General features: G+C 35.2%; 1 protein-coding gene across 6 annotated transcripts in view; it reads left to right on the top strand.

The window, feature by feature from the left end:
• Uimc1 (ubiquitin interaction motif containing 1) overlaps nt 1-16,123 on the top strand; it is a 139,075-nt gene that overhangs the window by 83,161 nt on the left and 39,791 nt on the right. For all 6 annotated transcript variants that reach the window (XM_015488522.2, XM_048792064.1, XM_048792063.1 and 3 more), the window contains 4 exons: nt 2,227-2,291; nt 4,307-4,383; nt 9,431-9,507; nt 14,355-14,508. In XM_015488522.2, the coding sequence (XP_015344008.1) occupies nt 2,227-2,291; nt 4,307-4,383; nt 9,431-9,507; nt 14,355-14,508 (373 nt within the window). The remainder of the gene's footprint in view (nt 1-2,226; nt 2,292-4,306; nt 4,384-9,430; nt 9,508-14,354; nt 14,509-16,123) is intronic.

Raw genomic sequence — 16,123 nt, 5'->3', positions numbered from 1 at the left:
ACACTACTTGAGTTTGATCTTTGGATTTTTCTTCTTTAAGATTCAATCAAACTATCCCATTCCTGTAACTTATTTCTTTAAGTATAAAATGCAATATCTTGATTAGGCCACAGCTTCTTTAGAGCTTTATTTCTACATTTCCCTGTTCACTTTATTTAGATTTAGGTAGTCTAATCAAATTTGATTGCACATTTTGCTATCTTATTTTCATAGTCTAAAAAAACCTCACTGTACAGCTAAATTCAGTTTACTTCCATTTAAGGTATAACTTTAGAAATTAAAATAGTTTACTCAAATGAATGCATTCTTGGGATTTCTTGTTGAAATGGTTGGGAAGATGATCATTTATGTAAACGACATAACAGTAGTGGTTCAAACATGGATTTTGGGTTCAGGAAAGTGCCAGCTCCATTTTTGATCAGTTGTCTAATTTTGGGCAAATTATTTAACATTGAAGTTTAATTTCCCTCATTTCTAAAATAATAATTTTTGCTTCATAAGGTTCTTGTGGAGATTTCAGGATAATGGATGTAAAATGAATAGGCCTGGCACTTAAAAGGTGAACAATAATTTTTAAAACAATTACACTGGCAGAGCTGGAGATATGTTCAACCTAAGGTGGATATGGAAGTGTCTTATAACTGATTTTTTCATGATTGTTTCTGAAGTCCTAGGGCTTAGTCATCTAGTAATTCTAAGTCAGCAAAATTCTATTAAGTGGACACTAGGTGTCAGTGTTCACTGTTTTTTTTTTTTTAAAAGATTCTAAAAAGGAACTTGTAAGTTCAAACAAAATCAGGCTAAGTATTGATTGCTGTTTTATTTTAGTTCTTTTGATAGTTTTATTCAGCTCATTTCTCATAATAACTACATTCTTGATCTGTACAACTATGCCTTCTTCTTGACTGAAGACTTGATTCAGCTACCCCCCCACCACCCCCTCCCCAGAAACTTTTTTTTTTGGGGTGTTGAGGATTGAACCCAAGGCCTTGTGCATGCAAGGCAAGCACTGTACCAACTGAGCCATATTGCCAGCCCTCCCTTCCCTTTTTAAAAAGGTGTATTTCATCATTTACCTGAGTGGTAGAAAGATGACTGATTTGTTTAGGTTATTTATCCTGTTAGGAAACTCTGAATACTTCAGCCAGTAGCTTTATATCTACTGGAAGAAACTTCACAGACAAGGTACTTTCTCAGAAGTCTACTTAAGGTAAAAGTAGCTGCTTTTTCTGTACATCAACATTCAATGTGTTGATATTTGCACTGATTCTACCATGAGTCAATGCAAATGTGTTTTTCTTATTTCAGTCCCAATCATTGCATTGCTTTTTTTTTTCTATTTCTTTATTTTTAAAAAATTTTGCCTACTAGGGGTTGAACCCAGAGGCACTTTACCACTGACCTACATCTCTAGCCTTTTTTTATTTTTTATTTTGAGATAGGCTTTCACTAAGTTGCTGATGCTGGCCCAAACTTGTGATTCTTCTGCCTCAACTTTCCAGTCAGCAAGATTACAGGCATGCACCACCCACCTGGCCATTGTATTTCTTAAAAGGTATCTTTATAGTTAGGTAGCAATACCTTAATGGCAGATTTATAGCAAAAAGAATCTTTATAGCTTTCCCTTTGGAATGTCCTATGTTATGTCCTAGCTGTGCTCAGAGAGGTAGTTTTCATGGGTCACAGTGTTTTTCCCAGCTTAGCATTTCTGTTGAAAACTGGACTTTTCTATTTTTCCCTCCCACAACAGAAGCTTTATAATTGTTTTTCTGGTATCATAATACATTCGACTTACTAATTAATATTTATGTAGGTCTTGCATTTTACAAAGTACATTGCATAATTATCTTGCTTAATTCTCATAATAATAATCTGTGTTAATACTTAAGATGAGAAAAGAGATTTCAGATATGACTTACCCAAAATTACAGTTAGAAGGTGATCTAGATCTGATTCAAATACCAGTCTTTCATCTCCACAGGGTATGTTTTTTTTACTGAAACTTAATGACTTAAGAAAAATGTTTTATATTTATTGCTGAGTGATAATGTTGAACGATTACTATTATTTTTGAGGCGGGGATTGTGCTGGGGATATAACCAGGACCTCATATGGGCTAGGCAAGCACTAAACTACATCCTAGGCCTGTTTTTTTCTTTTTTTTAAAGAAGGAGAAACCAGTTCATCTGTGCCTGTGTATTTAGGATGTTACATATTTCTTTGCAGTCTTCCCAAGGGCTATTTGTTGAAGAAACTTCTGAAGACGGAAACTCTGTACCTGCCTCACAAAGGTGAGATTGCACGTTGTTGTGAGTTCCAGTCTCTTCTGATGGTATCAGCATAAAGAAGATGAACCACATCAATGAGACTACATCTGGACAACTTGCTAGGGAACTTTTAGCTCTTTTATAATATAAGCACAGACTAGGAGAAATCATTACTGTCTCCAAGTTTTCAAATATTCATCTCATAAAAGCCTAGAATATTGAGTCTGGAAGAGATCTTAGAGGTTTTCTTGTCCACCCTAGTTATTTTGGCATAAATCCCATTTATCTTATTCCTGAAAAGTGGTCATCCTGCTTCTCTTAACTAACCCTAGTTTCCTTTACCAATTTGAAGTTTCTAGATTGATTTCTTTATGGGCCTTGTATTCTTCTTATCTATTTCTCCATTTGTTACTTTTCTTATGCTTATTTCCAAACCTTGTATATCTTTTAAATCTACTCTCAAGACTTACATCCTCTTTGATGCCTATAATTATATTATTCAGGCCACATAGATCCTATGCCACTTTTAATTTGTTTGTATCTCATCTTTTCTACAAATGGTTTTATTTGTATTACCTCCTCCATTAATTTTTATTGATGATTTGTTGATAGGGTTACCTTCTAAGTCTTCTTATTTTAATAATAGATGATGATTGATTGGTTATAAACTGTGGTATTAACTGGATCAGTTTTCCAACCACTTTCTCCCTTTGTTTGATAGTTGAGTTTTGGGAATTTCTCAAGAATGTAGTTTTGTATTAAGTGATTGTCATCTCCTATATAGAAGTTGAGGCCCAGTGCCATTTGCTGTAATGTAGGTAGTGTTCTTTCTTAGGCTTTTGGTGGACAGTACTAAGTATTTCTTCTTGGGCTGAAGAATATGGCTTTGGTTGATTCTCCTGTGGTTAAGACAGTTTTGGAAGTGTTTTTAACTGGAGTAGGCCTTCTGTTCCCTGTAGACCTTTCTGCTTTATTGTGGTGAGTCTGTGCAGAGCAGATGTAGGTTTTTAATAAATGATTATACACTTTGTCACCAGGAGAGAGTTGAAATTGCAGGCAATGTGGTTCGACTTCAAATTGATTAGCCCATTTTATAAATGTCAGCAAATTGTTTTGTGATGGACCCTTTGAATAGAGCCCTAATGTTACATGCAGAGTAAACTGTCTGGCTTGGGTTTGTAACAAATGCTATGAGATGTTTTATTTAGAGAGAGAAATCACTTGTGGTTTCCTGTCAAGATTTAGTTATTTATCTTGAGTCAGTGATGGCTGTTCTCTCTTTGTGGTTCTTGGTTGATATGAGAATTTGTATTTTTAAGCGTCTTCTTGCATACTTTATCAAACTAATCATAAAATTCTGTGAAGCATGAGAGTAGTAGTTCAGATGCTCAGATCTCTGAGCCATGTGTTTCTGTGTCAGGAGGAGTTAGCATTCCATGAACAGGCAGGGAAAACCAGAAGGTTGGATGAGGGAAGCTATTCATAATTAAGTTTTCCTTGGAAGAGAGGTTGAACTTATATGGACAGATTTTTGCTGTGAGATAGTTTGGAATTGTATTTCATTTTTGTTGTTTGGAAAGCTACATCTTGAGATAAAGAGGAAATGTAACTGTGAGGTGATGGAAAAGTTAATGTGCTGTCGGGAGAATCTCTGTCTACTTTACATGTCTCTAGCCTTCAGAAGGCTGAAATGGAGGCTATAAAACACCTTTGACATTTTTTTTGTTGAAGTGGAATTTTTTGTCTTCTGTGATATTTGCAGATAATGCTTATCCTTCCACCTTCCTTTGTGAAGACTCCAAAAGGGGGTTTCTTTTCCTTCAGTTATTTCGCTGGAACCAAAGTTATAAGCATGTTTATTTTCCCTGTTTCTGGCCTAGAGTTTTCACTATGGACTCCTTGCTTCCCTGTTGTGCCTTTGTGGTATTGGACAGCAGGTATCAGATTGCTTGTGGCTTTGTGAATGACTCACTGTTGTTTTGGCCTGGTATTCTGATTTATTTTACTGGGAATTCACCTGGAGTTTGGTTCTTTTTCAGCATTGTTGCTTTGACCAGTAAGAGAAGCTTAGTCCTTATGCCAGAGAGTTCTGCAGAAGAAATCACTGTTTGTCCTGGTAAGCACCTTCCTATGATTTTACTGGATTTCTGATACCTTGCTAACTATCTTTTCATTCCTGACTGTTTAAACCATTTTCTGACTGTTCAGACCATTCTCAGAAAGCATATGTGTGATTGATATATACACACACACATACATATAGATGCATCCTTATATATGTTTATATTTTTAATGGTATATTGTTGGCTCTGATTCTCAATCTTTTCTCTTTCTAGGGGTAATTTGGTTTTGAAATTAACATGACTTTTTTTGGTCTTCTTTTTGTCTACTTAACAAAAATGGCAGCAAAGAATTAGGAATAACCCTTACTTAACTGTACATGCAGAGCCAATAGGCTTTTATGTTTTGGTTATGTGTGCTCTAAAAGTTGGACTGTCCTCTTGTCTGCTTCATTAAGCAGATTTTTCTCTCAGCCTTTAACTAGTTTTGACATGGCCATTCATTGTTTTGTTTTGTTTGCATTTTTTGCATAGTGGGTCCAGAAATTGAATTTTGCACACAGTTCTGTGATCAGCTTCTTAGCAGGATACCCTGGTTAAGTGTGATAGTTTGCTTTTTGTTAATTGTAGAAATTAAAAGGTACTTATCTTGCTTTAGGCATAAGAGGAACTCTTTCAAAGTTGCATATGGATGTATTTACATATACAAAGTAATTTTTTTAATAATGAAATTTATTTTAATTTTTTAAAATTGTTAATGGACCTTTATTTTATTTATTGATATGTGGTGCTGAGAACCGAACCTGGGGCCTCACACATGCTAGGCATGCGCTCTGCCACTGAGCCACAACCCCAGGCCACATATACAAAGTAATTTTAAATGAACTGAAATACCTACTATCTAATAGAATTCTTGAGTTGAATCACTGTATGATATAAAGAATTTTTTTTTGTGATGTAAATCATTACCTTTTTTTGGTGCCAGGGATTGAACCCAGGAGCACTAAACCACTGTTTTGTTTTTTTATTTTGAAACAGGGTTTACCTAAGTTGCTCAGGGCCTTGCTAAGTTGCTGAGGCTGGCCTTGAACTTGGAATTCTTCTGATTCAGCCCCCTGAGCCACTGGGATTACATGCTTGACTAAACCCACTACATTTTTAAAAAAAAATTTTTTCTTGTATTTATAGATGGACAGAATGCCTTTATTTTATTTGTTTATTTTATGTGGTGCTATGGATCGAACCCAGTGCCTCACGCATGCTGGGCACGCGCTCTGCCACTGACCTACAGCCTCAGTCGTAAACCACTACTTTTTAAGAAACTTTTCTTTTTAAAAAGTGGAGCCCCCCTCCCCCCCAAAAAAAAGTGGAGCCCATTATATTTATCAATAATTTCATTCATGTGAGATTGAGGAACTTCTTAATGTTTAAATTCTTTGAACAGCAAGTGATGTACGGATGTTTCTATCAGTCATCTGGGTTTCCTTCAGGTCTTATATAGTCTGTCAGGATTAGAGATAGTCAGTTTTCTTTTCTTCAGTTTTTTTTTCCCCAAAGAGACTTGGAAACAAAGGAAAGCTCTGGAAATATTTTAAAATATTTGTTAGCCTATCATGAAGTTTTATTTATTTTAAAAATACATTTATGTTGATTTTTATTGAAAGTAGTTCCTTAGTTCATTTGAAAGGTATTTGGATCATTGCCTAATAATACCCATTAGGAGACCCCATTACAAAGTGCTGAGATTTTCGCAGGAGCATTCAAGAAAGCTATGTACTATCTTCATGAAAAGAAAGCTTAATCTCTTAATCTCTGTCTGGGATTCCTGCATCATGCCATCTTTCTGTGAAGTCATCTAGTCTACCTGTTTTGGATATGGCACGTGATGTCACATAGGATATTGTCGGAGGAACCTCCAAATATAATGATCTTGAAAGTCCTAGTTAGTGAGAGAAGGAAAAGCAAGCCCTTAATGACTGAAGTTAAATAACTTTTATGATCATGACTTGCTGTCATTAGCCTGCAAATGAAGTCCAAATATTTTCTGATATAAACTACTTCTAAATGAGATTGCAAAAGGTTTTCAAAATACTAATGTTCCCTTTGTTAAGAAAGTAGAACTAGTTCTCCATGAAACCAAACAAACTCCTGAATTTCTTTTTTGATATAGAATTTTTAAGCTATGCATCTAAATTGTACCAAAAAATTGTTCTAAATGGGTTGAAGCACAAATTGAATATAGATAGTTTGTTACCTGTTTCCTTTTGTCTCATATTTCTGACAGTTTCAGGGGTCTGATACTCAAAATTCATTATCTTTCTAGTGTTATTTACTTTGTTTGAAGAGGCAAGATTATAGACATATTGCTCCCACATTGCACATGCTGGTAGCATTGTTTATTTCTGAGGAGCTAACACCCTCTTGAGTTGTTTGTAGTTGGACATTCAGCTATTCACATAAAGCTTAATTAAAAACTTTTTATTATTGCAGTAGTCCAAGTAGTGAGCAGCTCTTATTTTTGAACAGACTAAATGTCTTTTATAATACATTCTCTCAGGGAAACTTAAAGAAGATTTTGAAGTATGTGCACTATAAGCCTTTTTCCATCAAGGGGATAAAAATCTGTGTATCCAATTTCAAAAAAATCATGATGTATTAAAATACATTTATTATTAGAAGTGTATTTAACTCTTTTTTAATGATTCAGAAAATATTTTAGAATCTTTTTTTTAATATTTATTTTTTAGTTTTAGGTGGACACAACATCTTTATTTTATTCTTTTTTATGTGGTTCTGAGGATCAAACCCAGTGCTTCAGATGTGCCAGGCAAGCCACTTGAGCTATATCTCCAGTCCTAGAATCTTGTAGATAGTTTGTTTGCCTAACACTGGCTATTTATTGTATTTGTGAAGCACGAAAGTATCAGTTAGAAATAGTAAGTACAGTATCAAATAACAGAGAACTTACAGGATTTGCCTTCTGAGATAAATTATTTGTCCAGTTTGGGCTGAAACAATAAAATACGTACACTGTGGCTTGTAAACAACAGAAATTTATTTCTCACAGTTCTGTAGAATGGGGAGTCCAGGATCAAGGCCTCTGCAGATTCTGTGTCTGGTGAGAGCCTGCTTCCTTGTTCATAGATGGCACCTTTTCACTGTGTTCACACATGGCAGAAAGAGGATGAATGAGCTCTCTGACCTCCTTTTCTTTTTCTTTTTTTTTTATATTTATTTTTTTAGTTATAGATGGACACAATATCTTTATTTTATTTTTATCTGGTGCTGAGGATCGACCCCAGTGCCCCACACATGCTAGTTGGGTGCTCTACCTCTGAGCCACAACCCCAGCCCTCTGAACTCCCTTTTATAAGGGCACTAATTCCATTCTTGAGGTCTTTTCCCTTATATTCTAATTTCCTCCCAATCTACTTCAAATATCATCACATTGGGGGTTAGGATTTCAACCTAACATATGGAGTTTGGGAGGGATATAAAATTCACTTTCTGATATTTCTTTTATAAATTTGTTGTCATTTGGTGTATAATTACTGTGTGGTATTTTTTGGGGGGGCGGGGAGTACCAGGGATTGAACTTGGGGCCACTGAGCCACATCCCCAGCCCAATTTTGTATTTTATAATAAGTCTCACTGAGTTGCTTAATGCTTTGTTTTTGCTGAGGCTGGCTTTGAACTCGCGATCCTCCTGCCTTAGCCTCTCAAGCTGTCGGGATTACAGGCGTGTGTCACTGTGCCCAGCAGTTACTATGCTTTTGTTATATTAAATGACAGTTGTCTAGAGCAGAGGTTAGCAGAGGCTAGCAGAGGTTAGCAGACTTAAAACATTTTTTCACTTTTTTTTTTCTCCCACCTCCCATCTTTTAAATAAAAGAAGACTAGTAAATATTTTAGGCTGTTTGGGACATGAGGTCTGTTGAAACTACTCATCTCTGTTGTTTTAGTGCAAAGGCAGCCATAGGTAATACATAGATGAATGAGTGTGGCTATGTTTCAATAGAACCTTATTTATAAAAATGGACACCCAGCTGGATTTGACCCATAGAGCTGTGTATAATTTCCTAGCCCCTAAACCAGACTATAAGGGACTCACAAGTTGCATCTCCATACTAGCTATAGATAGTAGAGTGTCTGGGACTTGTTCAATTAATATTTGTTAAATTAATTTTGAATTTATAGATGCTGCTTAAAGAATGTATTGAAGAAAGGCATATCTTTGTCCAGAATGCATACTCTATTTCTGGTCCCAATTTCTGTATTTCCTAATCACCTCTTTAACCTCATGCCAACCTAATGTTGGCATGTTTTTGTTTTTTATAAAAATTAATATAGTTTGGAACTAGAACTACAGTGGAAATAAGCTAAATGGATCAACTGGTGAACAGATAAACAAACTGTGAAATATTCATATAATGGAGAACCAGTAAAAAGGAGTGAACGACTAACATGGGACAACATTTCAGAAACATTATGCTAAGTGAAAGAAGCTGGACACAAGACTATATATACTATGTGATTTCATGTATATGACATTTTAGAAAAGGCAAAACTATAGGAACATAAAGTAGATACTTATAATTAACTTAATGGGGTATTGGGAAAGATTTTTATTATTTATTTATTTGGTACCGAGGATTGAACCCAGGGCCACTTAACTATTGAGCCACATCCCCAGCCCTTTTTTATATATTTTATTTAGAGACAGGGTCTCATTGAGTTGCTTAGGGCCTCGCTAAGTTGCTGAGGCTGGCTTAGAACTCATGATCCTACTGCCTTACCCTCCTGAGCTGCTGAGATTACAGGCATGCACTGCCGCGCCCAACTGTTTTTTATTTTTATTGTAGTGGTAGTTACGTGATATAAATTGTACCATGTATAATTGGTATATTTGTTAAAACTCACCAAATTGTACATTGAAAATTGGTGAATTCTGTTATATGTAAATTATGCCAATAAAGCTTTAAAAGGAAATAGACTAGATCTGTATTGCCATTACAATAAACAAAGGGTAAAATAGGTGTTTGGTTTTTTAATTATTAAAACTCAAAATGAAAATTCATGGAATCTTAATTTTTTTAATTACAGAGACACAGCTAAGTTCCCCTGAAACTCTTGACCTTGAAAGAGAAGACTCTCCTGGTAGCAGAGAAACGCTGGATGAAGTAAGAATAATAATGGGAGACAAGGAGATGAATATTCTCCTCTATAGTTTTTCTTAGTTGTTTAATCCTGCTGGTTGTCTTTTTTCTAATGCAGTGTTGACTTTGGCTGAAAAGATTTAGGTGGCATAGGATTTTAGCTTTGGGGACATTTATCTCATGGAGAAATTTTTATAATTAAGATCAGTTTAGCATTGTTTCTAAAAATAAAAGTAGTTGCTATTTCTTGAATATTTTTATATGCATTATTTCTGTTACAGATGGGGAAACAGAGGCTTAGGATGTTTAATTTGCACTAGTTCTTACTGCTATTAATAATAGAACTAGAATTTGAATATTGGTTTGTCTCCGAAGTTCTAGGGCATTTTCTCTTACATACTGATATACAACAGAGATGAACAATCTTGGGAAAAATAACTATATGAAATAAATTTTCAGTCCTAATTTTAAAATGTTAGTAGAAATAACAAACCCAAGTTAAAATATATTTTCATTACTACCTTTTGTAGCTAACATTACATATCTTGCAAGAGCCATAAAGCTGATTGGTAGAAACTCATACTTCTGATTAAGATTCTTAGTGTATATTTTTCATGTTGAGTCTGACAAAGCAATTTAACTACCAGGAATTCTTTTAAAGAATTTAAGGTTTTAATCTATTGCTATGAAAAGCAGCTTAAAAATTAAGCAAATTCTTCTCTGGAAATAAAGATTTTGGTTATATTTGTGTTTACTATCTTGAACTGGCACCTTAAAAAATACTTAATTCTCATTCCTTTTTATACTCTAGGTTTCTCCTCCTTATCGTGTGTGTGTGTGTGTGTGTGTGTGTGTGTGTGGTGCTGAGGATCTATCCCAGGATCTTATGCATGCTAGGCAAGCATTGTACCACCGAGCTGCATCCTTCGATTTTTTTTTGAAAACAGTTTTTACCTTAAAAGTTAAATCTCTTCCTTAGTACTTCCCTTTCCCAGTACTGCAGGTAACTGGGTAGGAATCTGCTTTCATGAATCATGCACACTGCTGGTTCCTTGAAACCTGATCCGTCACAACTGATAGACCAGGATTTCCTGATACGAGTGAGGGTAGGAAAGATGATGACACTTCCTTCCTCAGAGGTACTGAGGACACATCTTGCTAGATAATGTCAGAATGGCCTCTAGGTCCTTTTCCTAGCAAGGACACGGCCTTCTAAATGGGAACAGGGGGTCAGAGTAGTAATAACATAGTTTTCCAAACATACAGAAAAAGCCTTATAGAAGCCTTTAATTAGTTCATCAAGGCTGATTTCTTACCCATCTGTGATTGCAAAGGATACTATTTTGGGGGTCAAAAAACGTGAATCCTATTTGGAATTTATAGTGTGCATTCTGCACTACTCTGCCTCAAACAGTAGAGTTGTATAGCCTTTCTCACTTTAAATGTCCTCTTTTTCTATCTCTGTTAGCTGATATCTGGATATTCCTAAGTAGCCAGAAGTTTCCATGAAAAGAAGTTAAAAATACTGTGGTTTTTAAGTCATTGAATAATCACTTATTAGTTACAAGAAAGATAGAATTGAATATTTTCTGTGCATAAAAAGGATGTGGACTCTTGCCTTTGAAATCTGTGAATACAGTTTTTTGTCTTCTATTGAAAGGTGGTATGATATAGTGTAAGGTTCTTGCACATTGGAATTAGAAGACATGGGTTTGAATGCCAGTCCCACCACTTTGTGATGTTGGACAAATTCATTGTTTATTCATTTATTAGGCAGGTTTTTATGGTTTTTATACTTTGTATTATTCATTGTTTTAAGACTCTTAGAGATGCCAAGATAAATTTAAAAAATAAAAAATGATGTTCCTGCCTTCACAGGGTCCTGATAAGGGAGAAAATAGACACATAAACAGATAATTATAATGTGGTCTGACAAATGTCATAGTAGATTCCTAGGGTATTAATGCAGCACAGAAGAGGACCGCTCTTCTGAATTTCACCTCTTCATATAAAAATTGGAGGCAAAATATTTTTATTTTTGGGGGTTGCTCTTCAGATTAAATTAGATAAGGATTATAAAACACTTAGCAGAGATTTGGTACAAGTAGAAGTGTACATGTGGAAACAGTTACTATTTTACTGCTTTGTGAGTATTGTGGCTGTTCAGTGATATTAGCTTACCAGTGATGGGTAGTTGCTCAGCACTGCTAAAGTCTGTGGAATAGCTGTGGCAGAACTGCAGCCCCTCTTGATTTGATTTCCCACAGAAGTCAGGTTTCTTTGAAAATAATGGTTTCTCAATATCATACCTGATTGTTTAATCCCTTAGTTGGATTCTCAGATAAATATTCTGTTTTCAGAGGAGTTAATAGAAATTATTCAGAGTTAAACGGTGAGTTTAATGAGTAATTTTTTTAAAGGTAACTTGTGTTAGAGTCCTAAATGGTAAGGAGAAAGATCTGAATAAATGACTCTCTAAACTACATCTAAACTGGGTGAAGGTTAGAGGGTTTGGTAATTTGTAGAACATGCCTTTTTTCCACTGGGTTCTTTTCTTGAGGTGAGGTTCCTTTTGAAGCCAAAAGGTAAGAACCAACCCTTTAAGGGATTAAGAATCAGTGTCTGAGTACCACTTTTAAGAAATTGCTGTTTAGTATTTTTAAAAAAGTAGAAATCATTCTGCAGAATCTACACAGATAAAAGCTGTGTTGCTTGTATTTTCCTCTTTGAGGTTCCTCTGTAGTAGTTAATTTAAATAGACCTTTTTAATGGCATTGGGGAAAATATCTTATTTTTAATATAAAAATTTTCAGAAAGCTTCTGGTTTTCCTGTGAATGTGGTTGGAAATAGTCTCATATCCATAAAATAATAATAAAGATTACTTCCTTTCAAATATATTAATAGTTTTGGGTACATTCTCTGCACTTTATAGAGTGGCAATGAATACAAAAGGAGTGTTGTAGTGCTATTGTGAGCACCAGTGACACTCATATTATCTCTGTACTTAGTGAACTTTAGAATTTCAAGTAACTGCTCAATCACCACTAACTTTCAGTAACTCAAGAATGCTTGTAAATTTTAGGATTTATTGATTTCCCTCTCTGCTCAAATTGCTTTGCCTGTACAAGACAACTTTTTCTTATGAGTTGTTTGAACAGAGGAACCTGAATTTTTGAGAAGCTCAGTGACTTGGCTTAGAATAACAGCACCTAGAAATTCCAGACCCACTTGACTTTCTGTACCTCCAAGAGAATAATAAAATCATGTAATCTCCCTGGTATGTTCGGGTTCAACTTCTAAAAACAAATGAGAAGGGAGGCTGTTTTTGCTTCTGCCATTTTCATTAATGAAAATACTGAAAGTTTTGATGTGAATTAGGCCTCGGTTTGAGTCTAGATTATTCACTTACTAACTTTGTGTTCAGCAGATTACTTTACCTTTCCAAGCTTCAATTTTCCTTTCTATACTACTGGAGCTAGTGATACCTATGTCCAGTTGGATTGTGAGGGATGGATATGGAAAATGCGTGGCAGAGCCTGGCATAGTGTAAGAACTTAACCACTGTTAGTTCCTTTCTCATCTTTCTGTTTTTCCCCATCTAGAATATGTCTTTTTAATATCAAGTAAGTGTGTTTGGCTTGGTATTTATTTTTTAATTTTTTATTTATTTTTTTTTGGCTTGGTATTTAGAAGGTCTGTTTCCCTCTCTGCTGGATTCCATTCACAAACAGTAGATTTTAGAAATGGTCCAAATTTACAAACCAAAACCAAAAAATAAACAACAACCAAAACAACCACAGTTGATTCAGAGGTTAAATTAACTATACATTGCAATTTGGGTCCTATTTTGTTTTTATACCGGATGAGGACTTCTTTTTTTCACCCTGTAGTAAGGTATAATGACAGCCCAGATGCTCCTTGGTCTTAAGTGGAAGCAGTAGCTGTGCAGGACTGTTACACATTGATTGGATAGGACATGCTGTCCTTTGAAGCAAGAGTTAGGCAGTAGTGCTGCAGTGCCCACGCATACTGTTGAATTAATCACTGCAGAGTCCCTGGCTCTGACTAACCTGTGTAGGTAAAATAAAACTGCCTCTGAGAGACACTGGCAACTATAGGAGAAATGATGACTATAAAACACTGAGGAGTAAAGAAAATTTAAGTGTGGCTTCAAAAGAATTGATTATCTTATAATGACTTTTCTATGGCTCTTTGGGTCTTTGTGTCCCCTTTCAGTCCAAAAAGTCACAAATTAAACACAAGGTGTTATATCTTTTTGGTATAAGCACAGACCTAGGCTCTTAGCTTAAATTCTAATCGTGCTACTTTTGGCTTAGAATCTTTTGTTTTTTAATGCCTTTTATCTTAAAGTTTCAATGACCACAGTTTTCTTTTTTATGAGATTGAAAAGCATCTTTAAGATGCTATTGAAATATAAAATGTGAAACACAAGAGATAAACAGTATACTTGGGCAATGAATACCATGCAGTGTGGTAGATAGAGGCCAGTGTCCTCAAGGTTTAGAGCTATCTAGATAGTCCTTGTTTTGAATTTCAACTCTGACATCTATTTGTTTGTGTGTGACACTGTGCAAGTTCCCTTACTGTTTGGGGCAATACTTTTCTCATGTCTATGCCTTTGTAAGAATGTGAGAATTAAATAAGTAATTCATACATAGGGCTTAGTGTATAGCTGGCAACTTAGTATATTTAAGTATTAACTATAAGAGTAGTGTCTCCCAGGCCTTAGCCCTGAATTTGATACGTTGATTGGTATTGTCTCTTTGAAAGTAATTGGGATAGAATCTTTAGTGGGAAAGATAGATGATAAGCTAAAGATGTTACAATTCCTGTTTGTCACGTTCTTCAGGTTGGTAACAGGGAAGATGCTGAGAAGGATATGCCTACTTCTACCTTCTCATCTAGTACCCAGGTATCCTGCCCATTATGTGATCAAGGCTTCCCATCCACAAAGATTGAGCGACATGCTATGTACTGCAATGGTCTGATGGAGCAAGAAGCAGGTAAAGACTCATCAGGACAGCCAGACTCTTACTTTTATTTGTATGTGGTTTTGTAATCCTCTACAATTCAATGTAGGGAAAGCCGCTCTTCAAAGTTAAAGTTGCTTTCTTTTTTTTTTTGTAGTTAATTTTCTGGTACTTTCATGGTTTTTATTTGTTTTAGTATGTTGTTACTTGGACCTTAGGAGTGGGGAAGGAAAAACCCTTTCCTCTTTTAATGTTTCAACTTATTTGCTATAGGTAGGCCAAAGACCAGTACAATGCAGTAGTTGTAATCCCAACTCATATATTCAAATATTGAGATTCTGGTAGAACTTGAGAATCTAAGTCTAGTGTTACCTATTTTTTTATTCAAAATAAGTCTCTTCTGGCTTTTTTGTTTGTTTAAGATAGAAATTCTACCTGGAGATAGCAGCTGAAAAATAACCCTAATTTATACTCATATCCCACATGTCTCTGCTGAGTTACCCTGGAGCTATTGGTTTATATCTCTGAGAGTATACCAAAAGCCAGAGTTTTGGTGTAGTTTGGAGGGGTGTGTGTGTGTGTGTGTGTGTTGATACTGGGGATTGAACCTAGGGTGCTTTGCCACTGAACTACATCCCCAGTCCTTTTTATTTTTTTATTTTGATACAGGGTCTTGCTCAGTTGCTGAGGCTGGACTTAAACTTGTGATCCTCCTATCTCAGCCTCCTGAGTTGCTGGGATTATAGGCATGTCTGGCCAGTGTGAGATATTGATTAAGAAAATCTTCTTGTTAATCACACTCCTTGAAATATCATCCTGATCCTTCCTTTCTATGATTTCTACCTCTAAATATAATAGCATTATCATAGCTACCTTTCTGTGATCTGTCATATTGAATGTAACCCTTATATAGTAGGTGTTGCAACATTCTCTGCTTGATTCCTATAATAGATGTATTTAAATCTGAAATTGTATAGTTGTGAAGTATTTTATAAATTAAAATTTCCAAAAATAAATGAATAGTATTTAATTTTTCTGAAGTAGTATACATCTTAGTTATTAAATAAGAAAGTATGTAAACTTGTAATTTAATGTTTGTGGATTTTTCTGATTATTAAGTAGTACATGTTCCTTGTAATAATAAGAATGGCTTACACTTATTGAATAATTAAAAGTGAGTATTCAGGCATTATTTTCATACATAGGAGGCTAAATGAGACATTTTAAGAAAAGGGCTTAGCAGTGTTTAGCACACAGTAAGTACTTAAGAAGCATTAGCTGCTATTATTATTCCCAATAGTGAAATTCCTAGGTCAAAGATTTTGTGGTCATTTTAAAAGAGCTTTATATATAGCATTGTAGTCTTTCAATTAGAATGAAGTTTGCGGACCTAAATCTGGCTGTCAACTCCTTTTAACAGAAGAGTACTAAAGGAATGGAGTCTAGCTGCAGTTTCAATTTGACACAGTTCTTTAGTCTGATTTTTTTTTTTTCTTTTTTCTTTTTTTAAGCTGAGAGTTTCAGTGACTAAAAGAATTCTGGGGCCAAGCCTTTGGTGTCCAGAGAGGGAAGAGATGATTCTGTCTTACTATGCATGCTTACTCACTGGTATTGGTCATCTGAGTCAATCACTTATTCAGTACTGAGG

Source organism: Marmota marmota, unplaced genomic scaffold, assembly GCF_001458135.2.
Source record: "Marmota marmota marmota unplaced genomic scaffold, marMar, whole genome shotgun sequence".
NCBI classification, from domain to species: domain Eukaryota; kingdom Metazoa; phylum Chordata; class Mammalia; order Rodentia; family Sciuridae; genus Marmota; species Marmota marmota.
Note: the sequence above shows the minus strand (reverse complement) of the source record. Positions and strands in the feature narration are given on the sequence as shown.